We start from the raw sequence: 27,469 nt of genomic DNA on the forward strand, positions 1-27,469 counted from the left end.
CTTTATTGCAGTATTTAAATTAAAAACTGCACTCGTGTTTCGACTGTAAAATGATCTCAATCATAGACTTAAAAACATCAGAAAACTCTGCACTAATAAGGGGATGTTCTACCAATGAATTTTCATCACAGGGCTGATTTACATGGGTGTGCGAATAATTAAATTCGATCACCCTAGTGGACGTTCCCCTAAAACATACTATATATATATATATATACATTTTTAGACACTTGTAGAAGAAGTGGATCAGCACTCATTTTTTGATGCTAATAAATCTTCACTTTATTGCCATAAACAGAATACAGGCAGATGTGATGCGTTTCGGCTAAACAGCCTTTTTCAAACAAGCCGCTAGTGTATTTTTTTGTACTTTTGCAAAATAATTTTTTTTTTACGATAAAAAGGCTTTATTTTTTTATTATTATTATTATTATGAATTATTAACGTGTTTTCTGTTATAAACCATGTGACCATGGTCAGAAGGCAATGCCGCGTATGTGAGGACACTTTATGGGGCCTCCTGGAATAGTTCTCTAATTATGTTTTTATTTCACTTTATTTCCACAGGGACACGTGGAAAGAAAACAAACTGCAGAGGCTGTACTTTGTGTGGATATGTAGAGACATCCAGGCTTTCCTCTGGTTTGCTGATTTATTGTGTATCCTCCATAAAAAGGTAATTTAATGTTTGTTGCAATGGATTCCACACACGAAAGCCTATTTAATGGAGCCAATTACTTTGCCGTCCATTCTAAGGCAGGGACTATAGATTTTGCTTAGATCCTTTTCATTCTTTGCTCGTCCGCGCTCTTTCATTATTCTTGCCCCACAAAACTCTCTCGGAAATCCTATTACTGGTCTTGAATTGCTACAATGTAATCGCTTCATTCCCAATACACTATTATATCATGGTACTGCTAATGCGCTGTAATTCTTGGTGTTAACTGCAATGCATCAGGATGTAGGCTTGTAGCAATGGCGTGGCGGGATGCAAATAGAAAACGTAAGGACTCATAGAAAAACATGGGTTCTAGATCCCCCGGGGCCCCAAATGTGCTACTTTTTCAAGCTAAAGTCACCATTTTTAGGTGCAAAATTCAACTTCTCTCCACACGATCATACACTTAAATTGCAATGTTCAATCTTATTAAACCAGACATAATGCCTGGTAGGGTTGATCCTGCTAAATAAAACGATACTTCAGTTCTGTTCCCTTGTTGCTCCATCCTTGAAAAAATATATATTTTATCAATATGTAAATTAGATGTTGTGTGCATCAAGGGGTGGGCCTAAGTCCTTGGAGCACCAGAGCTCCTCCAGTCTGCATTGACTAAGTAATCTTGCAATCTCTCACCTGAGCGGTGGTCTAGACTATCGGCGCATGCGCAGCGCATCTGCCTCTTCTTCCCCAGCAGTGCAGGTGACTACTGTGCATGCACCGTTGATGTAATCCTTCTCCAAATTTAGCCGAGCATATCCTCTTCCAGGAGGACGATGATATCATTGGCGCATGCGCAGTAGTCACCTGCACTGCTGAAGTAGAGACAGGTGAGCTGTACATACGCCAATAGATTACAGCTCTGGTGTGAGATTACATGGCCCTGTCAATCAAGGGGAAAGGGGAGCGGATATAAGTGCAGAGCAGACAAGCTTTGGTCCCCTAAGAGGCTCATGGTTGACCCTCTGATGACCTAACTTACATGCTAATAAAAAGTTTTTTTTCTAAGTAAAAGCTCAATAGAAGAACCTAAATAAGGTATATTTTTTTACTCAACATAATCAATCCCATCAGACTTAACATCCAGTTTAATAGGGTTGCTCCTTCTGGCACATGCTCATTAAATGTAACTAACCTTTTAGAAAATGTTTCTTGAATTAATTGTCCTGTCAAATTTATGAAACAAATGTATCGACTTGTGAGACCAAGATGCTCTGGCAAGTCACTGAATCGTCAGGTTACAGTTGCTCGTGGAAGTCTATGGAGAGGGGTTGGGAGGAGGAGTAAGCTGCAGTGGGAAAGACACAGATGCTGCAGCAGCTACTAGTAATTATTTTGTATCACTACAAATACATTTTCTATCCTCTTTAAAACCATACCATAATCCCACACCTTCCATATTAGAAATAATTCTGTAATAGTGGAAGGAGCCTGCCTAGATACCGTCTCTCTGCCCAGTGTACCCTATGAGGCTGAGGTCCTTCATCAATCAGTATTTTCCCTGAACAAGGCAGTGTAGCACTTGAAGCCGACTGCTTGATAACTTCTTTATTCTGGCGGTTGCACTCTATCCATCATGTATCCAGTTTCTTGCCTTCCCTAAAGCTGTCAATCAGAATGGCTCCAATGTAACCTCCGGTGATTAAATGAATCAAGAGGAGAATTCTTTGAAAGATGTGGTGATGAAGCCAAATGAAGAGGTTGAAAACCAAAGATTTGTGTTATAATGGCATGCCCTGCTCACCGTCATGCCCCACAGCTCTCGCATCTGTCATCTAGCCTCTGCCCAGCCATCAGACTCCTGTATCCCACACTGCAGGCCACAATCTGGCTGCAAGGTCTCTTCCTGTGTGTCTAAGAGAGAGACTTTTCTCTGCAGCACTGCAGGGGTTAATGCCCTTCCTGCTTCTGTGCTCAGCTACTGGATTAATGACGCTTCCTATATATCTGTGCTGCTGACTTCACTTCCTTGCCTGTGAAATTGTTCTCTACAGATCTTGTTACGTCCCTCTGGCTTGCTGTTGCTTATAAAGAGCTGTAATTCATTTGACTGCCTGTGTACTTATCTCTGCCTGGATGCTAACCTTCTGCTATCTGACCTGACCTGTGCCTGTTCATCGTACTGATCCTGTGCTATTTGCTCTGTCCTTTGGATTGTTCCATGGATTTACACAAATTCTGCCTGCCCTGACCTCAGCCTATTATTGACTACATGTTTGCCTGTTCCCTCCGTGCCACGCATCAATGTCTCTGATCCCTTTGGGTCAACAGGCTACCACATCAGGACTATTCCAAGAGGTAATGGCCTGGTGGTTCCCCTGAAATGACGGCCAGATCCCTATATAAGGGTTAAATGGAGAACAGCAAGGGACCGCCAGGATACCATTCTCAGGAGTAGCCCAAAGTCAAACTGGTTGGTTGGCATAGTGGATCCACACTAGAAATATCATGTACTAAATCCACTACTTCTCCTGACAGCCTCTGTGCATGCAAATTAAATATTGTATTGGATCTTAAAGGGGTTTTTTAATCTCAGCCATTCAGTTAAGGAGTTATGGAAAAAGCACAGCACAGCCCGCTCAGCTGTTTCCATAACTCTGGCCACCACATACGTAAAGGTATTCCAATCTCAGTCATGAATCACTGAGGTAGCTGTACCCCTTTAATGGCTCATGTGCAGGGCCATGCCCGGTCCAGGAAACACGGACGTGATGATGTGAGTACAGTACAATAGACCCACCATCAGTGATGGCCAGTTCGCCGTGTTTGCCCGTGAACACATGCGATCTGCCAACTTAACTGACAAGTCCGGCGAGGCACAGGTAAGTCCTTACCTGTGCCTGTGCGCGAGCCGGTCTGAAATGAAATGCGGTCTCCGGGAGCAGGCAGTTCCGAGACTTTCTGTGTCTGGCCTTCAAACCTGATTTGCTTGACCCTTAATTTTTCCATAAATCCACTGAGGGCAGAGGGGGAGAAGAAGAACGGGCCCTTAGTCAGTGGCCAGGCAGCATGTGCACTACGTGACTAGTTAATATTTCTCAGTATCAAAGGAGTATTCCAGGATTTTAAAAGTAAAGGTCTATCCTTTATCCGTTAGGATAGGCCATCAATATCTGATCATCAGGGCAGGGCCAGACTGGGACTGATAAACAGCCTAGATCAGTGATGACCGTGAAGCTCCGGAACTCCAGCTGTGGTAAAACTACGACTCCCAAGATGTAAACTTGTTTGGCTGTTCTCAGAACTCCATAGAAATGAATGGAGCATGCTGGGAGTCGTAGTTTCACCACAGCTGGAGTGCTGGAGGTTAGCCATCACTGGCCTAGGCACACAAGCCCTCCAGCCCACACACAATATTGATCCCCGCGATATCAAACAAAAATAGCAGCACATATTGTTTGATGTGGCGAACTTTGATGCCCATCCCCTCACCACTCCCTTAAAGAGGTGTTCCAGGATTTTACTATTGATGCCTTAGCCCCAGGATAGGCTAACATTATCAGATCGGCGGAGTCTGACACCTCACAACTCTGCCGATCAGCTGTTTTGCATAGATCCAGCATCAGAACTCTATAGCTCCATCCATTATGTTGTGGACAGAGCTGGTAACTGCAGTCCTGCTCTCCACCAGTTCTGTCCACTACACAATGGACTAGTAATTCAATAGTAAAATCCTGAAATACCTCTTTAAATATTTAAAGCACACTATCAACACAAGAAGGAAATAAAATATACATATAGACACACTGAATCATACAAACAGGACCAGGTAGCCGCAATGGAGCGAGCCCCTGAGGAGCCAAAGCAAAGGATGGGAGTAGTAGTGGCTCTGGCTATCACAGTGGCTTCCCTCAGACCTTTGCTCCCTAGGACTGATGCAGTGAAAGAAGGGTGCCCTATGATTCTGGGGCTCCTGCTTGATGGTAACTGGGGTGCCCATAATGTTAGGTGCTTGTATGGGTACAAGGCAGGGCATATGAAGTGCAATTGCTGGCGTATGGTGCAGGAGTCAGTAACCAGGCCAAATTTGGCAGAATAAACATCTCTCTTTACTGTAGTGCAAAATAGTGTTGTAGTACATCCAATGATAGCAAAACACAGTTTTAACAATACACAGTACAATTCTCTCCCAAGGATGGGAGTTATGGTCCTCTTCCCTCTCTATCGGTCTCCTCCTGCAGAATCAACAGCGGGCAATTGTACTTTTATAATGGTGGCTGTAATGTCCACTGCGGGATACAGGGTTTTAGAGATAAGACTGGCCAGGTCGTCTCCAGGTATGAAAGGTGTCTTTACAGTGCCCCTCACTGCAGTAAAGTCTTAACAGCTTTTGGTAGCAGGTTACCATACTGACTCCAATACTTGGCCATGCAGACTCTAGGTTCTCTAGGTCTCTCCTTTGTCTTACTCCTTCTCTTCATCTGTAGATCATGCAGAGATCGGTAGCTTTCTGGGCCTAAGCGGAGGGAGCACAAGTCACGCCTTCCTCTCTCTCTCTGAACTACAGCCTAGACTGATCTAAGTTAGGGATGGGGCCAGCCCACATCTAACCTCCTATGAGGGCTGAACCAGGATTGTTAATCCTGGCTGTGCAAGCCATACACAGTTAAGCTGTAACACATTACATAACAATACAACACATTATATAAGAAAGAAACAATTTGTAGATACCCCCTGCTCCGGGGTACTGCTTTCATACCAATAAAGTCAGCCCCATGTGAACGTAGGGCCTTTCAATGAGAGAGTCACAGAGGGTTTCTGTCTTATTCAGCATTTAGCTTGCATAAGACACATTTTACCTGGACATTACAATTCAGGTTTATTCACGCAAATCATGGCATAATTTGTAGCAAAAACACAACTACAATGTCTGAATACAACCTTGGTGTAAGTCCACGGGGTTCCTGATCCGCAGTCAATTTTATGCAGCGGATTGGAATGATTTTTTTTTGCAGTGGATTCCCTGAAGGGATGCAGGATGCTTTCAACCTTTGCTTTGCAGAAGTTGAAAGCTGTAGGTAAAATCTGCAGCAAAAACTGACATGCTGTGGATCGAAAACCTGCAAAGCAAGTCACTTGATGCTGCAGGTCAGATTTCTCAAATCTCATTCACTTTGCTGTTACTAGGGTTGAGCGAATCCAAGTATCCAAAGTGGACTTTGATCCGAATTTCAGGAAAAATTTGATTTGCCGCACAGCCGAATCTCCTCGTGCTTCGTGGTAACGAATCAATTTTCCCCGAAATGGGGGTAAAAAAAAAAAAATCATACTCACCTCATCCATTTGGGTGCGAAGAGGCTACTGCAGCCATCTTGGTGGAAGATCCCGGGCTAAATCTTGTGCACTGTGATGTATGACGTCACCACAGCGGCCAGTGTGATTTTGTCACCACGCACCACGCGGGATCTTCAATCAAGATGACCACGGCGACCTCTTCATGCTCAAATAGGTAAGGTGGGTATCTTTTTTTAAACAGATTAACCTTTTTTTATCCCTAATTTTTCATCTGAGATGCTGCAATCAGTGATGAATGCGGCATCTGAGCAGTTCAATGACAGGACGGTGCAATCGCCATTCCCCATCAATGTGCCCGCAGCTTCGTCACAAACGATTTTTTTTTATTTTATTCGGCGAAGCAGCCAAATAAATTTTTTGTAAACTTCGCTCATCACTAGCTGTTACTGTAAAATAAGGCGGCAGATCTGCATCATTTATGTCATGTTCAAACCCAACCTTACAGTATTATGTGTATATATATATATATCCCAAAAAACGAGGCTTGACGTCACCGAAAGAGAAGACGTCATCGGTGCAGGCGCACTGAGGGAGTGCTGAGGAGGCGAGCCTCCTTCTCTCAGAGCGCCTGCGCTGAATGAAGACAGGTGCGGGATTTTTGAAATGCTGACAGGGCCGGCCGGAGGAGGAGATCGCGGCTGGCCCTGTCAATCAACAAGAGGAGGGGGCGGTTTTTTGCAGCGGCTACCAGCAAGTAGACGCCCTACTTACTGGTAGTGAAGCGATTTGCATATTTTAAAAGATCATTTTTTTATGAAAAGAAGCCACAGACAAAGGTAAGATCCCTATATAGGGAATAACTATTTTAACAAGCCCAAAAAAAAAAAAAAAAGGGTTTTGGGGGTGACAGAAGCCCTTTAAAGACCCTCTGTCAGCATGATCAACCCTATTAAACCATGTATATTGTCTGGTAGGGTTGATCATGCTGAGTAAAACAATATACCTTATTTGTTTCCTCTCTAGGATTATTACATATTTTTTATATTTATGTAAATTAGGTATTTGGAGCACCAGGGGGCTGGCCATAGTGCTAAGAGCACCACTAGCACAACAGGCCCTGTGCACTCTGCACTCCCTCCTCCCCTGTGTTCTACTGCAGCACCGAATCTCAGTGACTTGCCGCCTGAGCAATGGATCTGATGAGCACTGCTCCCATTGAAGTAAACCTTGCAGTAACCAGCTTTGTCCGCTGCACAATGGGCAGAGCTGTGTGATTCCGATGCCTGAGCTATTCAGATATTGATGGCCTAATCCCTTTAATGTGTTACTCTTTATGTTTCTTCTCTTTGCATCAGTTTTGGCAAGAAAACCGTCCAGACTATCTGAACATCCAGCTGTACCTCAGCCAAACAGATGGAATACAGGTAAGGCATGAACAGCCCTCATCTCAGTGATGTTGTTCATATAGCTTCAGAATTACATCCGAGGAGACCATTACAGCCTTGTGGGCTGTTCTGTGTCTAGCCTCCTGCGGAAAAGCAATTTAACTCTGCACGCCTGACTACTTCTCGAAATGTTTTTCTGGTTAACAGTTATTTTCCTCATACAAATATGAAAAACAGCATTTAATTTTCATATGGGTTGGATCAGGGTAAAAATGTGAAATGTATTTGAAAGAACTTAGTATATTTTCTAGTGACCCTTTCAGAAGATCTAGGCTTTCTTTTTCTAGGTAAGATGAGGACATATCACAAGCCCTCCTGACTGAACAGTAGCCAGGAGGAATGGTCCTCGTTTTTGTCTTTGGCAGAGTTTGCCATAAACAATCGTAGACAGGAGTCCACTGGTAAGTCGCCATTTTGTGAGGCATATGGGTTTCACCTGCAATTTGGCACATTCTCTGGTTCGGATACTTCAGTATCCCTGAAGAGGAATGTTTTTCATCATCATTGTCTTCTATATGGCGGAAAATTCAAAATAATTTGCTGAATATGGGCAACAAGTATAAACATGTGGCTGACAGGACACATATGAATGGTCCGGACCTAAGTGTGGGTGATTTTGTGTGGCTGTCCACAAGAATTATTAAGTGGAAGGTTCCTTCTTGAAAGTTGGGTCCAAGGTTTATTGGTCCATATAAGATCACTGCCATTATTAATCCTGTAGCTTTTCGTCTTGAACTTCCTCAGCCTCTGAAAATTCATAATGTGTTTCACAAATCTTTGTTGAAGAGATATGTTAAACCTTTGGAGTCGTCCCCCTTACTTCCCTTCTCCTGTCATGGTGGACAGCAGTTTATAATTCCAGATCGCCAAGATTATTGACTCTTCAGTTCTCCGTAGATCTCCTTAGTATCTTGTTCATTGAAAGGGTTATGGACCAGAGGAGAGGACGTGGGTACCAGCATCTGACATGAATGCCAGTTGTTTGGTGAAAGCCTTTCACAGGTCTCATCCAGATAAGGTTGTTCCTGGGTGCCCAGAGGTCACCCATAGAAGGTGTCAGGAGATTGGTGAGACTGGCAACACGTGGTTTGATCTGACATGTTTGCCGTTTGGATCAAATGACATCTGTGTTGTTTCTGGTGCTTGCCACCACACCTTCTTTCCCCAGGTGTGGCTATTATGGTCATTTAACCTTCTCTATTTATTGTTGTTTCTCCCACTATGCTATGCGGTTTAAAGCTTCTGTTGGAGTTGTGGATAGCTTGTGTTTGGTTCTCGGATGAGTTCCTGGTGCTGCCATAGCCCCTTGAAGTTAAGTGTTTTCATTCCCTTTTGTATTTCATTTGGGTTATTTTGTGTGTTGCATTTCCCTGTCATTTGTATTAAGGCCTGAGGGAGACTCCTGTTCATCCTTCCTTTTGGAGGAACAGGTTGTCTCAGTCCTGACATTAGTACTAGGGTCCTATAGGGTGAGGTATCCCGGTGTATGAACTCGCCTACCTCTGGGGTCTGTTCATACTGGTAGTTAGTCAGGACTTTGATTAGGGTTTTACTAGGAGGTGTCCATCTCCTTTCCCTAGTTTCCAGGCCTTATTCCCTCACCCCTTTCCCTCCTATGTTTGGTGTGGTGTTTCCCTCCCACACCCGAACGTGACAGTTCCTTTTTCTAATATATACTGTACATTTCACCCCACCCTACAAATCTATCTCCTACAAACATGCACAGTTCTCAAAAAAGGCCAGCTGGCCACCCTACCTCGTGTATACAGTAGGGTCCACTGGCTTCTACTCCACCTACCCCTTGTCTGCAGAAGTCAACCACTATTGGTGGTGTTGATGTCTATCTTCAGGCTTAAGGATTTGTCCAACCCCATGAATGATGTACAATAACTATAATATGTCAGGAAGCCGATGATCGTCAGTGAACCATAGATCGGCCTCCCTAAGCGCTTCGCAGGCGATCGGAAGAAGTACTGCTCATGTATTGTCTCCTGTGAGCTCCTCTTCGTCCTGAAGCCACACACGTATCCCACTGATTATATCAAAGTACGTACGGCTATCTCTCTCCTCTCAGGGCCTCCCCAGACCTGGGCACACCAGTTACTTCAGGCCGATGATCCGGTGCTCTCTACTTGGGAGTCCTTTGTCACTTCTATGCAGGACTGTATGATGATCCGCTACGGGCCTCCACCGCCAGGAGTACTCTGTGTAACCTCTGCCAAGGCAGACATCCAGTGGAAGACTATATCACCGAGTTCCGTGACGTCGCCCCGGAAACCGGACTAAACGAGATCGCTCTCATAGACCAGTTGTCACAATCAGTGTGGGGGGTAAACTCCACACTGAACATAGGAGGGAAGGGGAACAGTAACTGGGCCTGGAAACTAGGGAGGAAACAGGTCACCTCCTAGACAACCCTAATCTGGGCCCTGACTACCTATAAATATAGACCTTAAATGTAGGAATATTCATAAGCAGGATACCTAGGCCATGATTTCCCTATAAGGCCCTGGAATAAGTATAGGACCAGAGACAACCCATTCCTCCCCAGATGGACGAATGGAAGTCTCTGTCTCAGGCCTAGATACAACAATAGGGAATATAACAAATACAAACAAACGCGACACTTAACTTCTGTAGAGATGGAAGAACTAGAACACCAGAGAGGATCTCACACCAGCTCAGCCAGACCCAAATTAAGCTATCAACCGCATAGTCAGAATGGTGGGGTGAGACTATAAAGGGTAGGAGTGATGAACACTGACCAACAGCTGAGAGAAGGGAAGTGGTCATTAACCCTATCAACACTGAATCAAAAGAAATCAATGAGGCTGTTAGATTCCTCCAGGCTCAGCCAATCTCCTTGATTTCCTGACATCAGTCACCTGAGGGACCGTGACAGTATCCCCCCATCTACGGGTGACCTCCGGGCACACAGGACCGACCTTATCAGGATGGGCTCTGTGAAAGGCTCTCACCAGGCGATTCGAATTAACATCAGCCGCTGTAACCCACATCCTCTCCTCTGGTCCGTAACCCTTCCAGTGGACGAGATACTGGAGGGATCTACGGAGAACTCAGGAGTCCACAATCCTGCTGATTTGAAATTCTAAATTACTGTCCACCATGACAGGAGCGGGAGGCAAAGAGGACAGCTCACCAGGTTCGACACATTTCTTCAACAATGACTTATGAAATACATTATGAATTTTCAAAGCCTGAGGAAGTTCAAGACGGAAGGCTACAGGGTTAACAATGGCAGTGATCTTATATGGACCAATAAATATTGGGCCCAACTTCCAAGAAGGTACCTTAAGCTTAATGTTTCTTGTGGACAGCCACACATAATCACCCACTCTCAGGTCCGGACCATTCATACGTCTCCTGTCAGCCACACTCTTATACCTGTTGCCCATCTTTTTCAGGTTATTTTGAATTTTCCGCCAAATCGAAGACAAAGAAAATTGCTCCTCCTCAGGAATACTGGAAGTTTGAGAACCAGAAAATATGCCAAACTGTGTATGGAATTCATATGCCCCAAAAAACGGTGACTTATCAGTGGACTCTTGTCTACGGTTATTAATGGCAAACTCAGCTAACGACAAGAATGAAGACCACTCCTCCTGGTTCTCCGAAACAAAACATCTCAAGTAAATCTCCAGATTCTGATTGGTGCGCTCCGTCTGTCCATTCGACTGAGGATGAAAAGCCGAAGAAAAGGACAATTTCACCCCCAGTCCAGTACAGAATGCTTTCCAGAATCTGGAAACATACTGAGTCCCTCAATCAGACACCACATCAGAGGGAATGCCATGTCGTTTCAGGATGTTATCGACAAACACTTGTCCAAGAGTCTTGGCATTAGGTATAGAAGGCAATGCTATAAAATGCGCCATTTTGCTAAACCGATCAACTACCACCAGGATCACAGTTTTTGCTGAAGAATTTGGTAAAACCGTGATAATGTCCATGGACAAATGCGTCCAAGGTCTGGACGGGATGGGTAACGGAAGAAGAGATCCAGAAGGCCGAGTATGTGTCACCTTAGCACGAGCACAGGTACAACAGGCTGACACATAGTCCTCAACACACTTACGCAGCCCCAGCCACCATAAGTGTAAGCGCATAAGCGCTTTCAGATTTTCGGGTCGATCCCAGTCCAACACTGCACGGACTTTCTCGGGATACGAAAACCTGAGGGTGAGAGCAGGTAACCCAGGAATTGCACTTCCTGAACAGCAAAAACACATTTTTCCATCTTCAAATACAATTTATTCTCTCTTAGGATCTGTAACACCTGTCTCACATGATCCTTATGAGTCTCCATGTCTGGAGAATAAATTAGTATGTCATCCAGATATACTGTACGACAACAAATCTCCCCATCAGATGATGAAAGATGTCATTGATAAAGTGTTGAAAAACCGCTGGAGCGTTGTTTAACCCAAAAGGCATGACCAGGTTTTCAAAATGACCCTCAGGGGTATTAAATGCGGTCTTCCACTCATCCCCCTCCCTGGTCCTTCCCAGATTATATGCCCCCCTCAGATCCAATTTAGAGAACACCTTGGCGCCGACAATCTGACTAAACAAATCCGGAATCAAATGAAGGGGGTAAGGATCACGAATGGAAATACGGTTGAGCTCAATGAAGTCCAGACATGGTCTAAGGGTACCATCTTTTTTTTTTACAAAGAACAACCCAGCAGCCACTGGGGATTTGGATGGTCTGACATGACCCTTTGCTAAGCTCTCGGTGATATACTCTCGCATAGCCTTTCTTTCAGGCTCCAAAAGATTATACAACCGAGATTTGGGCAGTTTAGCTCCAGGAATAGGATTGACGGGACAATCATACCCCCGATGCAGGGGTAATTCCTGGTTACCACTCTCAGAAAACACATCAGAAAATTCGGAAATAAAGGAGGGTACAGTTTTAGTGGTGACCACAGAGAAAGACGCATAAAGACAGTTGTCCATGCAAAAATCACTCCAATTGAGAATCTGTCTCGCTTGCCAGTCGATGGTAGGGTTATGTTTGCTTAACCATGGTAAGCCCAAAAACATCTGAGCAGGCAGACCCTCCAACACATAACACAATACAGATTCCTGATGGGAATCACCCATTCTGAAATGGATGTCATTTACCACCTGTTACAGGCATTTTTAGGTAAGAGGTGCAGAATCAATTGCAAAGACAGAAATGCTTCTCTCTAGTGCACTAGTAGTCAACCCATGAATATGAACAAACTGTCCATTAATCAGGTTAACCCTGCCCCACTGTCGATATATACCTCGATTTCCACAGTTTTGGACTCTAGCACCACCTCAGCAGACAGAAGAAACTTGGGTACTACCAGTAAATGACAAAAGTAAGTTTTCTTGCTTCCCACCCACACCACCAATAGTAATTTGGGGATTAAGCTTTTTTTTTTGTTTACACCTTGACGCTGAATGTACGGACAAATATTCACGAAATGTCCCTTCTTTCTACAACAAAAACAGACTCCCTTCATATGACCAGAGCTCTTACCAGCAGTCCCAGGAGTAGCTCCCCCCAACTGCATAGGCTCCTCACAAGGTGCAACCATAGGTGTCTCTTTACCATAAGTGTCAAAGGAAGCAGTACGTCCTGAGGATGAGGACCCTTAGATCTGCCCCTTAGACGTCTATCCAGACGTACAGCAAGGGACATGGCTGCTTCCAATGACTCAGGTTTTTCATGAAAGGCCAACGCGTCCTGCAGCCTCTCAGATAGACTCTGACAGAACTGGCTATGGAGAGCAGGATCATTCCACTCCGTATCTGTAGCCCATCTCCTAAATTCAGAGCAATAGATCTCCATGGAGCGTTCTCCCTGCCGTAAACCACGTAACTTGGTCTCAGCCTGAGAGATCCGGGTCATCATAAATAAGACCCAAGGCTCTTAAATATTCATCTACCGACTGGAGGGATGGTGATCCGGTCGGCAGAGAAAAAGCCCAAGACTGTGCATCATCCTTAAGCAAAGAAATGATCATACCCAAAACGTTGGCACTCATGCCCAGAAGAGTATGGATGCAGCTTAAAGTACAATTTACACGATTCCCTGAACCGAATGAAATTGTCACTACCCCCAGAAAATCTGTCCGGAAGGGCAACCTTAGGTTCAGGGCAGGCCTGGTACCCACCATCGGAACCAGCCGTCTGTGGTCTCTGAATCCATAAGACTGTCGCGCAGAGGTCAGCTACCTCCAAAGACAGTCCCTGCAGCTGTTCGACCAGTACAGACATTGGATTCATGGCTGCACTGACCTGAACGAAATGGCGTTTTTTGTGGCGGTTGATAATGTCATGATCAGTGTGGGGGGGAAACTCCACACTGAACACAGGAGGGAAGGGGAACAGTAACTGTGCCTGGAAACTAGGGAAGAAATAGGTCACCCCCTAGACAACCCTAATCCGGGCCCTGACTACCTATCAATATGAATAGACCTTGAAGGTAGGAATATTCATAAGCAGGATACCTACGCCCTCATTTCCCTATAAGGCCCTGGAATAAGTATAGAACCAGAGACTACCCATTCCTCCCCAGATGGACGAATGGAAGTCTCTGTCTCAGGCCCAGATACAACAGGGAATACAACAAATACAAACGCGACACTTAACTTCTGTTGAGATGGAAGAACAGAAACACCAGAGAGGATCTCACACCAGCTCAGCCAAACCCAAATTAAGCTATCAACCGCATAGTCTGAATGGTTGGGTGAGACTATAAAGGGTAGGAGTGATGACCATTGAGCAACAGCTGAGAAAAGGGAAGTGGTCATTAACCCTATCAACACTAAATAAAGAGAAATCAATGAGGATGTTAGATTCCTCCACGCTCAGCCAATCTCCTTGATTTCCTGACATCAGTCACCTGAGGGACCATGACACGAGTTCCGGATTGGACTGTCGGAGCCCTTGAAGGACGAGCTCACCCGCGTCGGAGTACCCTATACCCTAGAGGCCCTGATGCGCCAGGTCACTCACCTGGACCGACGCTTCCGTGAGAGGCGTCAGGAGAGGCAGCTGACGCAACAACTACCGGCACGATGACCGGACTCCTGCTTCTCCCGTGGCCCGTTCCCGCTCCCACACTCGGAAATGTCACATCAGAAGAACCCATGCAGATTGGGGTTGTTCGTGGCCCCCTTTTCTGCAGTTGAAAGGACCAGACGGCGGGCTCTGCGCCTGTGCCCATACTGCGCCAAACCAGGCCACTTCTTGAAGGACTGCCCCATCAAACCTACGGCAGGTAGGCCGGACGTATCTTCACCTCGTGTACAACTAGTCATCTCACCTTACCATTCCTGTTTTCCTACAGTTGGACAAGAATGGCATTAATCTCTCTGCCATTATCGACTCGGGTGCCAGCAGCTGTTTCATGGACGAGGAACTGGCTCTTCAGTTGGGGATTCCATTGCGTCTGAAGAGTAATCCATCCCAGCTGCACATGGTGGACGGCAGCACCCTCCAGACTGGTCCCATCGCCATGGAATCCCATCCCGTGCTCCTCCGCATAGGTAACCATTACTCTGCTCTAGTCACGTGGGACATCGTGCCTTCTCCATTGTTTCCTGTCACCCTGGGTATCCCCTGGCTCTGGAAACACAATCCTTTGATTAACTTGGCCACTGGATCCATTACCTTTCGTTTCCCTCCCAGCTTTGTGGCGAGTGTTCTTTCCATCAACAAACCTCCTACAGCCCTTGGTACCCTCAAGCACGCCCTACCAGATAAATACCAGGAGTTTGCGGATGTGTTTGAGAAGAAGGGTGCCGATACCTTGCCGCCCCACAGGCCGTATGATTGCCCCATAGACCTACTCCCTGGGGCCCCGTTGCCATAAGGGCACCTGTATAATCTCTCAGAATCAGAATCCAAGACCCTGAAGGAATATATAGATGAGAATCTGTCAAAAGGGTTTATCCGCCCTTCTACTTCTCCCGTCGGAGCAGGCATCTTTTTCGTGGGAAAAAAGCATGGCGACCTCCACCTCTGTGTGGATTAAAGGGCTCTCAATGATATCACCAAAAAGAACCGGTACCCGCTTCCCCTCATTCCCGATTTAATGGATAGGGTGAAGGAGGCTAGGTTCTTCACAAAAATTGACCTCTGGGGGGGCTACAATCTCGTCCGCATTCGGCAAGGCGACGAATGGAAGACGGCCTTTCGCTCACAATTCGGGCACTACGAGTATCTCGTAATGCTCTTTGGGCTCTGTAATACCCCAGCCACATTTCAGCACTTCATTAAATGACGTGTTCCTTGACTTTCTCGATTCATATGTGGTGGTATATCTAGACGACATACTTGTCTTTTCCCAGACATTGCCGAACACGAAAGACACGTCAAGTCGATCCACCGCCTCCGGACACATCAGCTTTATAGAAAACTGGAAAAAAGCACCTTTGAGGCAACATTTATTGAGTTCCTTGGCTATATTTTATCCCCAGGATGGGTGGAGATGGACCCCAGGAAGATCCAGGCCGTCCTGGAGTGGCCCGTACCCCGCAACCGCCAGATGGTCCAACAATTCATTGGCTTTTCCAATTTCTACAAGCGGTTCATTCAGGAATTTTCAGCCATCTGTGCCCCCATCACCGGACTAACCAAGAGCGGCACCATGTTTATGTGGACCCCGGAGGCCCACCAGGCATTCCAGCGCCTTAAACGCATGTTTACACAACTCCTATCTTGGCACAGCCAGATGCCGCTCACCCATTCTATCTGGAGACGGACGCAACGGAGAGGGCGGTCGGAGCAGTGGTCTCCCAGTGCCGAGGGGAGAAGCAATTGTTACACCCGGTGGCCTTCTACTCCGCAAACTCACTAGGGCTGAATGCAATTATGACGTCGGCGAGCGGGAATTACTCGAGACCTCTAACCTCTTCCTACATGTGTTGCGGCTCCATGGCCTCCCGGATAACATTGTCTCTGACAGGGGCTCCCAATTCACATCCCGATTCTGGACCCACTTCTGCCGGAGTCTCCACATCACTCGCAGCCTATCTTCCGCATATCATCCACAAACCAACGGGCAAACCAAGAGGACCAATCAAACAATGGAGCAATATCTCAGTTGTTACTCCTCATATCTGCAAGATGATTGGGTGAGCCATCTCCCCCTGGCTGAATTCACGTACAACCACCAGCATTCATCCACTGGTCTCTTTCCATTTTTTGCCAACTATGGCTATCACCCCTTAACCCTTCCAGACCTACCTAGAGAGCTCCGAGAACTACGGCGGGCGCTACTGCGGCAGCTCCAAGTTGCCCAGCGGCGCCAGAAGATACAAGCCGACTGCCGGAGGTTGGTGTCCCCACGGTATAAGAAAGGGGACAAAGTGTGGTTATCCACACAGCACCATAGGCTCTCCTGCCAATGTGGTTGCTGCTAAGCTACAGTTGCCTGCATCCTTGGGCATCCACCCCATGTTTCATGTGTCCTTACTGAAGCCACAACGTGCCAATCTGTTCCCCGACAATGCACCCGCTCCTCCTCCTCCCATTCAGGTGGATAACGATGATGAATACGAAGTCCAGGAAATTGTGGACTCCCGCCGTCGACGTGGGGACCTTGAGTATCTCGTCCACTGGAAGGGGTACGGTCCCGAGAAGCATTCCTGGGAGTCCTTGGAGGGGGTCCATGCAGATGCCAAGGTATGGGCATTCCATCAGGCCCATCCCGAGATTGTGTCCGGACGCCTCTCCTTGGTGGGGGGCTCTGTCAGGAAGCCGGGGACGTCATATCCACCCGGGGTCAGAGGGTACGGCGTGAGATACGGTCCTCCATTCGGCCTGGCAGAACCATGGGCGCCCCAGCAGCTACTGCGCATATTTAGAAAATAACTGTGGCCTTTCTGGGGAGGTTCCCAATCCACACCCACACCCTCTGGCTATAAAGAGCGGATTAGATCCTGGCTCAGTGCTGAGTTATTCCACCTTATGGTGAGACATACGAAGCTTCCTAGGCATTTTGTTCGCTGTTCCCTGCTGACTTTCTGTGTACCAACTTGACCAACCTCCGCTTCTGACCCTGTGCATTCTGCCTTAACCTTGGATTTTGCCTGCTTACTCTGGGATTGTGCTTGAGTACATCGTTCCCGGCTGCTACCTGCCAGTGGGGTTATATCCTCGCTGTTTTCCTTAAGCTCACCTGTCAGAGCTTGACATAGTAGTAATACTTGCCTTACCAATCTCCTGCCACTTCGGTGCCGATTCCTCCCTGATCTAACACTGTTCTCTGTTCCTCCTGCTCCAGTGATGATGTGTTGACATGACCAGTGACCTCAGTGGTGTCAACATATTGCTACTACAACAGGGGATTGGCTGCTATGGTCACATCGTGTCGACATGTCATCGCTAGGGCAGGAAGAACAGAGACTGGCGGGGGACTAGGAAAGCATCAGCACTGGAGTCAGCAGGAGATCAGTAAGGTAAGTAGTACCCCTTTTTTATTTTATTCTATTGTAAGTGTGGGGTTCAAAAACCCTTTTAAGTGTTCCACTGACACCGCTACTCTTGTGACCTGTGGAGGTAGGAGACATGTTAGGCTAGGTTCACACCACTTTTGAACATTATTAAACATGTTGCCTAGACATATATGACTGTAAGCCTAATAGCCGAAATGCTGACTATACTCAGCATTTCTGTAGAGTTGAGTCAAAAAGTTTACTATTAGTGTTGGGCGAGCATGCTCATCTTGCAATTGTTTGGCCGCTGCTGACAGTGACACAACCTCTGCTTCATTTGTTGTGTTACATTTGCGCATCCTAAATATCTGTGATATTCAGCGCAATTGTTTGGCCGCTGCTGACAGCGACATTATACAGGAGATGTAGTGCAGGTAATGTTTGCACATCCTAAATATCAGTGACATTCAGTTTAATCTTTTTGCCGCTGGTGACAGCGACATTACCTGCGCTACATCTCCTGTATAACGTTTGTGCATCCTAAATATCTGTGACATTCAGTTTAATTTATTTGCGCATACACTTACAAAACCTGCGCTACTGTACGTGTGACATACTTGCAAGCATATATACCATTTAATATGCTCAAGGCGAGCAGTAAGGGACGGGGAAGTGGCCGTGCTGCTGATGGTGCACGCAGAGGCTGTGGCCCTGGGCGCGGTGAAACTGTGCCTGCTGCCAGAGCACAAGAAACACACTCATCCACGATACCTAGCTTCATGTCCCAGTTTGCAGGGCAGTGCAGGACGCCACTCTTGAAGTCACACTAGTGCGACCAAGTAGTCGGTTGGATTGCAGCAGATAATGTTTCCAGTCGGTTAAGCACCACCCTGTCTTCCACAAAGTCCAGTCTCAGTAGCCAAGAGTCTGGTCAACAGAATCCTCACCCTGATCCTCCTTCCTCCCACCATGAAGAGTCTTGACAAACAAGTGATCCCACACTTGGATATTCCGAGGAGCTCTTTTCAGCGCCATTCCTTCATTTGGCCCTCTCGCCAAGCCCGCTTTAAGAGGGACATGAGGAGATCGTGTGCACTGATTCCCAAACTCTTGAGCATCCACAGTCAGAAAAAGATGAGGTGGGGAATGGCAATTAGTGTTTCATGAGGTGGATGATGAGGATGAGAAACAGTTGTCAATAACTGAGGTTCTTGTTAGGTCAACAAGTCAGGAGGATGACCAGAGTGAGGAAGTGGTAGAGGAGGTGGTGGACAATGAAATCACTGACCCAACCTGGGAAGGTGACAAGCCGAGCGAGGACAGTAGTACACCAAACAGGCCCGCAACTGTTCACCGGAGCACCCCCTTGCGGCAATCTCCCTTGCCAAGGGGTAGGTGTTCCGCAGTCCGGCGCTTTTTTTAGGAAAGTGCGGATGATAAAAGAATTGTCATTTGCAACCTGTGCCGTACCAAAATAAGCAGGGGCATAAACACTAGCAACCTCACCACCACCAGCATGATCCGCCACATGGCACACCACTGCCTCCTCTTCCCCTGTGTTATGTGCTGGCCAATCCCCTGTCCAAGACTCAGGCCCGGATGCCTCCCGCCCTGCACCTGGACCTTCGCAAGCACCATCATCTAGCACATCAACTTCTGTGTCCCAGCGCAGCGTACAGATGTCCATACCAGGCCAGGCTTTGTGAGCAGCAGAGGGCAGTAGTGGAATACCAGCTGCAACATGGTCATCGCCTTTCCAGTCAGCTTCCGCTGTTCACAAGTGAGGAGTGGGCATGGATGTCTGACCTCTGTGAGGTTTTACGCAACTTTGAGGAATCAACACAGATGGTGAGTGGCAATGCCGCTATTATCAGCGTAACCATCGAAACTTCTGTGTCTACTGAAATGCTCGCTGCTTACAATAAAGGCGGACGCTTTGCATGTGGAAGAGGTGGAAATGGGGGAAGACAGTACACAGGGTGATAGCCAGACCACCCTCAGTTCGTCTTCTCAGCGCGAATTGGATGATGAGGAGGAGCAGGAGACGGTTGCCTCTGCTACAGAGGGTAGTACCCATAGCAGGTTTATTCCATATGTTCAGCGTGGATGGGCCGAAGAGGAGGAAGAAGATGAGGAGATTAAGAGTCATCCTTCTGTTAAGGACAGCGATGTATTGTCTGTTAGGACTCTGGCACACATGGCTGACTTTATGTTATGCTGCTTTCCCGTGATCCTCGCATTATACGCATTTTGGCCAACACCGATTACTGGTTATTCACCCTGCTCGACCCCCGCTACAAAGAGAACGTCTCATCTCTCATTCCTGTGGTGGAGAGGACTAGCAAAATGGTGCAATACCAGAAGGTCCTTGTGGAAAAATTACTCCAAAAATTTCCAGCTGAATACGCTGTCGGCAGAGTACGTATTTACTTGAGCAACCGAGGAGGGGAGACGAGGGGAACACACAGCAGTTTCAACAGAGGCAGGGCAATATTCTCCAAGGCCTGGGACAGTTTCATGACACCCCGCCAGCACCCTTACCCTGATGCGCGGCCTAGTGTCACAAGGAGGGAAAAGTTTTGGAAGATGGTGAAGGAGTACGTAGCAGACTGTGTTAGCGTCCTCAGTGATCCCTCTGTGCCTTAAAACTATTGGATGTCCAATCTGGACACGTGGCACAAACTGGCGCTCTACACCTTGGAGGTGCTGGCCTTTCCTGCCACCAGCGTTTTGTCAGAGTGGGTATTTAGTGCTGCTGGGGGCATAATGACTGATAAGTGCATCCGCCGGTCAACTGAAAATGCTGACAGGTTGACTCTTATCAAAATGAACAAGGCCTGGATTGCCCCTGACTTCTCTACTCCACCAAAAGAAAGCGGCTGAACATAAAGGCACTTTAAATGTGGCTTTTATTGTATATTGAATACACTGTATTCCCATGCACCCCTTCCACCACAAAAAAAAGAGTATATGGTTCAATCTTCCTTTTCTCATCCTCCTCCTCCATCATATCAACATGCTTAATAGGCTGCCCTTGCCCCTAATGTTTTAGATGGTCAGATCAGCAGCAGGCCCTCGCCCCTAATGTTTTAGAGGGTCAGCTCAGCAGCAGGCCCTCACCCCTAATGTTTTAGATGGTCAGATCAGCAGCAGGCCCTCGCCCCTAATGTTTTAGAGGGTCACCAGCAGGCCCTTGCCCATAATGTTTTAGATGGTCAGATCAGCAGCAGGCACTTGCCCCTAATGTTTTAGATGGTCAGCTCAGCAGCGGGCCCTCGCCCCTAATGTTTTAGAGGGTCACCAGCAGGCCCTCACCCATAATGTTTTAGATGGTCAGATCAGCAGCAGGCACTCGTCCCTAATGTTTTAGATGGTCAGATCAGCAGCATGCTCTCACACTTAATGTTTTAGATGGTCAGATAAGCAGCAGGCCCTCGCCCCTAATGTTTTAGAGGGTCAGCTCAGCAGCAGGCCCTCGCCCATAATGTTTTAGATGGTCAGATCAGCAGCAGGCCCTCGCCCCTATTGTTTTAGATGGTCAGATCAGCAGCAGGCCCTCGCCCCTGTTTTAGATGATCACCAGCAGGCCCTTGCTCCTAATGTTTTAGAGGGTCACCAGCAGGCCATCAATCATCATTTTTCAAAAGGTGTGTATGATGCCCTCCTTTATGTGTAAGAAATGGTGTATTGGAGTGCTGGTTCCTTGTAATTTTGGGCAGCCCTTTCACTTAGTGCATAGGCTTTATAAGAGTCCCACTACCTGAACAATTGTACCACAATGTGAATGAGGCCCTCCTTTATGTGATACACAGGTTGTATCGGAGTGCCTCTTCCTTGTAATTTTTGGCAGCACTTGCACTTTATATACTCGGACAACATTGTTCCCAGCAGCGACCTGGGAGTCCAAGATGCATCTAGAAATCCTCCCCATGCTGTTGCAGAACCATTTCAGTGGTGCTTCCATCAATTTCTGAACTTTTCCTGTGAACCAGATACCCTCCCCTCTTCAGAGCAGGGGGTGCCTGGTTTTATGCTCTGGTTCTCCCATTGACTTCCATTGTGCTCTGGTGCTCTGTAGAGCACCTGAGCATCCCAAAGTGTTCTACTTGAGCACCCGAGTACTTTGGTGCTTGATCAACACTATTGACTATCCTTTTTAGTATACTGTTGTTGAGTTGAAACCTTGACTAACCTTTACAGTAAAGCTGAGTCAAACAGTTGACTATTTTTTACAGTACAATGGCTTCAGGATACAATATTTTCAACATATAGTGGTCATTTCTGACCCATCATAAGTTGAAACCAGACTCAACATACAATGCCTCAGACTCAGACCCAACCAATTGAAGCCAAGAAAATAGCTGTATCAGTTGCTAGTTAGCAGCAATTCTATCTGTTATATGTAAGAACTTGTTTTATCTTTCTTAGTTATCTGCTTATTTTTCTTAAATCTTCATTTTCTCTTATCTTAAATTACATTTTGGGGCTCTGGAACCGATTACTCAAGTTATAATGGTTTCAACATACAATGGTCATCCTGGAACCAATTAATATTGTAACTTGAGAGACCGCTGTACAGTTGAATTGAACATTTGTCTATCCTTAGAGTACAGTTAAAGAGGACCTTTCACCGATTATGACACTGTAAACTAAGTATACAGACATGGAGAGCGGCGCCCGGGGATCTCACTGCACTTACTATTATCCCCGGGCGCCGCTCCGTTCTCCCGCTATGGCCTCCGGTATCTCCGCTCACTAAGTTATAGTAGGCGGAGATTTCAGTCACTAAGTTATGGTAGGCGGAGTCTGCCCTTGTTCTGCTCTAGCGCTGGCCAATCGCAGCGTAGAGCTCACAGCCTGGGAGGTTATTTTCTCCCAGGCTGTGAGCTCTGCAATGCGATTGGCCAGCGCTACAGAAGAACAAGGGCAGACTCCGCCTACCATAACTTTGTATGCCGGAGGGCATAGCAGGAGAACGGAGCGGCGCCCGGGGATAATAGTAAGTGCAGTGAGATCCCCGGGCGCCGCTCTCCATATCTGTATTCTTAGTTCACAGTGTAATAATCGGTGAAAGGTCCTCTTTAAGTCGAAAAGTTGATAATCCTATAAAGTATTGTTGAGTTAAAAAGTTGACTCTCCTTTAAAGTACAGCTGAGTTGAAAAGTTGACTATCCTTTACAGTACAGCTGAGGTAAAGGTAGACCGGCCATACACATGACTATTTTGGCATACATGTTAAACATACACGTCAGGAGAATTTTTCCACATGTGCCAAACATTCACTCCAAACATGGTGTGAACGTAGTCTTAACTATACTAGGAGGCTCCGTTCTCCCACCTCTGTTGCCTCCAAGTCCTAAATGACAGGGCCAGGCAGCGCTCACATCTGTCTGCCAGCCCAGTGGTCTGGTGAAATATCGCGCCGTTTAGTATTCGGCGCAGGCGTGGTGAGGAAGCTGGCAGCCTGCGAGCGTCTTTCCCTCACCGAATGCTGAACGGCGCGAGATTTCACCAGAGCACAGGGCTGGCAGACAGATGCGAGCGCTGCCTGGCCCTGCCAATCAGGACTTGGAGGGAGGCGCCAAAGGTGGGAGAACGGAGCTTCTAGGAGCAGGAACAACCCCCCCCCCCCCAAAAGGCTATTTAGCATATTATAAAAGTTCGATTTCTGGCGTAACGGGGGCATAGATAAAAGTAGGAATAGGCTAGTTAGGTTTAGCTGACATTAGCACATCGCTAATGTCGGCTAGCTTAATAGGGTTAAATCTGGTGACAGAAACCCTTTAAATGTACATGAGTCCGAGAAAGATCAGCTGTAATACCATATTATACACGTGGGGATCGGTGCGCCTACCTTAACTCATCTTCTCATTTATATCAATGGCCCATAGTCGACCTCTGTCTTGTGGCAGAATCAGTAGTAGCTGTTGCCCCCCCATTGGGTCTCGATGTCTTGGAGACAGGAACACAGACACAGCAGTGATACGGCGAATGTTATCAGAGCCGCGCACAATGTCTAATCTCTTCGTTCACAATTTTTTATGGATCCCACTGTGCCATTTCTTGCAGGAAATAATTGGTGAAAAATACCAGGCTTTGAACGCTCGGCTTATTATCGGACGCCCTGGCTGGAAACTTTTGTTTGATGAGATTGCCAAATCTAATAGACAGTAAGTAGCTGTCTGAGGTATTGTTCAGGGATCGGGGGGGGGGGGGTCCATCGCACTGCATTATCGACTGTTAGCTCTGGGAGTTTTTTTTCGAATAAACCCAAAGTCAGAGCCTCTAATGTCACTTGTAATTCCCATGTCATGGAGGAAAGCGGAGACGTCACAAAAGCTGATAGGAGTTCATTCCTTAAAAGATGCCAGAGTACAATGTGTATATGTGAAATTTAAAGGGGATGTACAAAATGAATAAAACATGGTTGTTTTCTTCCAAGAAAAAGCAACAAAAAAAAAACTAACAAGGCCATTCTGACTATTACCATTGTGTTTATCGACTCTTCTCATTACCAAGTCCATCACTGAAATCTCTTATTCCCTGTAATGGCGCTGCATGCGCCTTAGGCTACTTTCACACTAGCGGCACGGACCTCCGGCAGGCTGTTCCGTCGGGTGAACAGCCTGTCGGATCCGTCCTGCCGCCAGTGAGCTTGTGCCCCCGGACTGCCACTCTGTCCCCATTGACTATAATGGGGCGGGGGTGGAGTTCCGGCGGAGGCACGGCAGCGCATAGCGAGAGGCTGCTGGAATAAAACTGAGACATGTCCGACATTTATTCCGGCAGCCTCTCGCTGTGCTCTGCCGTGCCTCCGCTGGAACTCCGCACCGCCCCCATTATACTCAATGGGGATGGAGCGGCAGTTCGGGGGCACACGGTCACTGGCGGCAGGACGGATCCGACAGGCTGTTCACCCGACGGCACAGCCTGCCGGAGGTCCGCACCGCTAGTGTGAAAGTAGCCTTACCGTTCCACTAAAGAATCGGAGGGTTCACCCCCCGGGAGGAGAATAACATCTTCTGATATTAGAAGAACTGTTGGGTTCCATGCTGACACTGTAAAAAATTTGATACTAATAACGCAGCTTAGTCGTCGTTCTGATTAGTGAACATGGCGTTAGCAGAATTTGGTGCACGCCCTGTACTCATCAGTGATCACACTTCCTGAGAAGGAAGGAGAGCGTCCCTCCCTTCTCACTATCATGCGGCCGGCCTCTGCCTTCAATGTAAATGCGAAGCAGGCCACCTCCTCACATAATGGGCAACATGGGGTCAATGTTAAGTACATGATCAGTAGAGATGAGCGAAGTTATGGAAAACTCGATTCGGCTGCTTCGCCGAATTTCACAAAGAAATGCGTCAGAAAGTGCATTTCTTTGTATGTAGCAGGCACAATAATAAGGAATGGCGATCACACTGCCCCCTATCATTGAACCCCTCAGATACCGGGTTCATCGCTAATCGTAACATCTGAGGCTACCATTTAGGCCTTTCCAGGGTTAATCAGGTCAAGGCCTCATGCACACGACAGTATTTTTTCACGGTCCGCAAAACGGGGTTCCGTTGTTCCGTGATCCGTGTCCGTTTTTGTTTCCGTGTGTCTTCCTTTATTTTTGGAGGATCACCAGACATGAAGGAAATAGAAAAAAAATCTAAGTCAAGTTTGCCTTGCAAATGATAGAAAAAAAAACGGACACGGATCACGGACGCGGATGACAATCTTGTGTGCCTCCGTGTTTTTTCACGGACCCATTGACTTGAATGGGTCTGCGAACCGTTGTCATTTTTTTTTCACGGACTGGAAACACGGATCACGGACACGGATGACAAACGGTGCATTTTCCGAATTTTCCACGGACCCATTGAAAGTCGCGGGGTCCGCAGAAAATCACGGAAAACGGAACAACGGACACAGGACACAACAACGGTCGTGTGCATGAGGCCTAATAAATACTCACCTTATCAATCTGATCACATAGAGCCCGTCACGGACATCTTGATTGAAGACACCACACAAAATCATACATCACCGCTCTCGAGATTCTGCATGGTATCTTCAATCCAGATGGCTTTGACAGCAAATGGATGAGGGGAGTATGTATGGTATTTATTTATTTATTTTTACCTCCATTTCAGGGGAAATTTATTTAGTTACCACGAAGCACAAGGAAATTCGGTTTCACAGCGAAATTTATTTTTCCTGAAATTCAGATCAAAGTCAATTCGGACTTTATATTTCTGCGGGTGCTTCTTGGCACAGTGTCGATTTGGTATTGCGTATAGTAATAGTTTATTTGGTATCAAGCTCGAAATTTCTAATTCTGGTATTGTGACCACCCTAGTCTGAAGCTGACATTTTGAGGTGCTTTTAGTACTTCCTCAGAGAAGTTGGACCTGCTTTCCTTGCATGATTTACCTGGGACTTGGATTATTTGTCATGTATAACAATGGCTTTGTATCTTCTTAGGAAATCTGTTGGAGTATTCTGCTGTGGGCCCAAAGGTCTTTCGAAAGATCTCCATAAGTTGTGTAACCGCCCCAATGCCTACGGGACCAGGTTTGAATACAACAAGGAATCCTTTAGCTGAAAAGAAATGTAGGAACAAGGGACTGAAGTGCAATTAAGGAAAACCAAAGAACATTAATCAATCACAATTCCCATCGAAGCAATTGACTCCATGCGATGGTTAGATGATTATCTTCAAGACACCATCACTTGCAGCTTATTCAATGCACTGTGTTTGTCAGAACAGACGTGATATGAGGTCTATGCACACCTAATGTTAAAAAATGTGGTAAAAACTGCTATGTGACCATGGCATGTGAATAGACCCCTATAGTTCTTATTTTCTCTTATGTTATGAAACCACTTGGAGCTTCTTGAAGCCACCTGAGATAACATTTCTAAGCAGTCTGCAAGCTATCTATGTAGGTTATTTCCCCATGCCACTCATCAAATGGAGCTCAGTGGATAGATTAATTTTTAATTCCAAAAATATTTAATATTTCACTGTATATGATATATTATTTTCCTCACTAAGATTTTTTATTGTGTCCTTTCTGCAATACACAGAGGTCCCATATGTGGACAACTGTAATGTATTTGCTTGTCCATCATGTTCTGAGGTGTCACTGAAATTTATAATTTTTTTTACTTTCACATTAGCGTCGCTGGATTCCGGCAGGCAGTTCCATCGCCAGAACTGCCTTCCGGATCCAGCAATCTGTATACAAACGGATACCATTTGAAGACGATCTGGGTGCGGATCCGTCTCACAAATGTACTGCAATACCGGATCCATCTCTCCGGATAAACGGATCGGCATGCGCAGACCTCAAAACCGGATCCATTTTTCCGGAACACATACATTTCAATGTAAAATAATTCCGGCAAGTGTTCCGGAATTTTGGACGGATAAAATACTGCAGCATGCTGCGGTATTTTCTCAGTCCAAAAACCGTACAGTGACTGAACTGAAGACATCCTGATGCATCCTGAACGGATTGCTCTCCATTCAGAATGCATGGGGATAAAACTGATCAGTTTTTTTCCGTTATTGAGCCCCTAAGACGGAACTCAATACACAGAGTGTGAAAGTACCCTTAAAGGGAGACTCTAGGCAAAATCGA

At 46.5% G+C, this 27,469-nt stretch overlaps 1 protein-coding gene across 1 annotated transcript in view; it reads left to right on the forward strand.

Annotated features, from left to right (window-relative positions):
- LOC122923299 (NADPH oxidase 4-like) overlaps positions 1 to 26,771 on the forward strand; it is a 249,354-nt gene extending 222,583 nt beyond the window's left edge. The window contains exons 15-18 of the mRNA XM_044274078.1: positions 568 to 676; positions 7,309 to 7,377; positions 23,907 to 24,007; positions 26,307 to 26,771. Coding sequence (XP_044130013.1) covers positions 568 to 676; positions 7,309 to 7,377; positions 23,907 to 24,007; positions 26,307 to 26,427 — 400 coding nt within the window. The 3' untranslated portion in view covers positions 26,428 to 26,771. The remainder of the gene's footprint in view (positions 1 to 567; positions 677 to 7,308; positions 7,378 to 23,906; positions 24,008 to 26,306) is intronic.
- The last annotated feature ends 698 nt before the right edge of the window (positions 26,772 to 27,469 follow it).

This window comes from Bufo gargarizans, unplaced genomic scaffold (genome assembly GCF_014858855.1).
Source record: "Bufo gargarizans isolate SCDJY-AF-19 unplaced genomic scaffold, ASM1485885v1 original_scaffold_1454_pilon, whole genome shotgun sequence".
Taxonomy (NCBI): domain Eukaryota; kingdom Metazoa; phylum Chordata; class Amphibia; order Anura; family Bufonidae; genus Bufo; species Bufo gargarizans.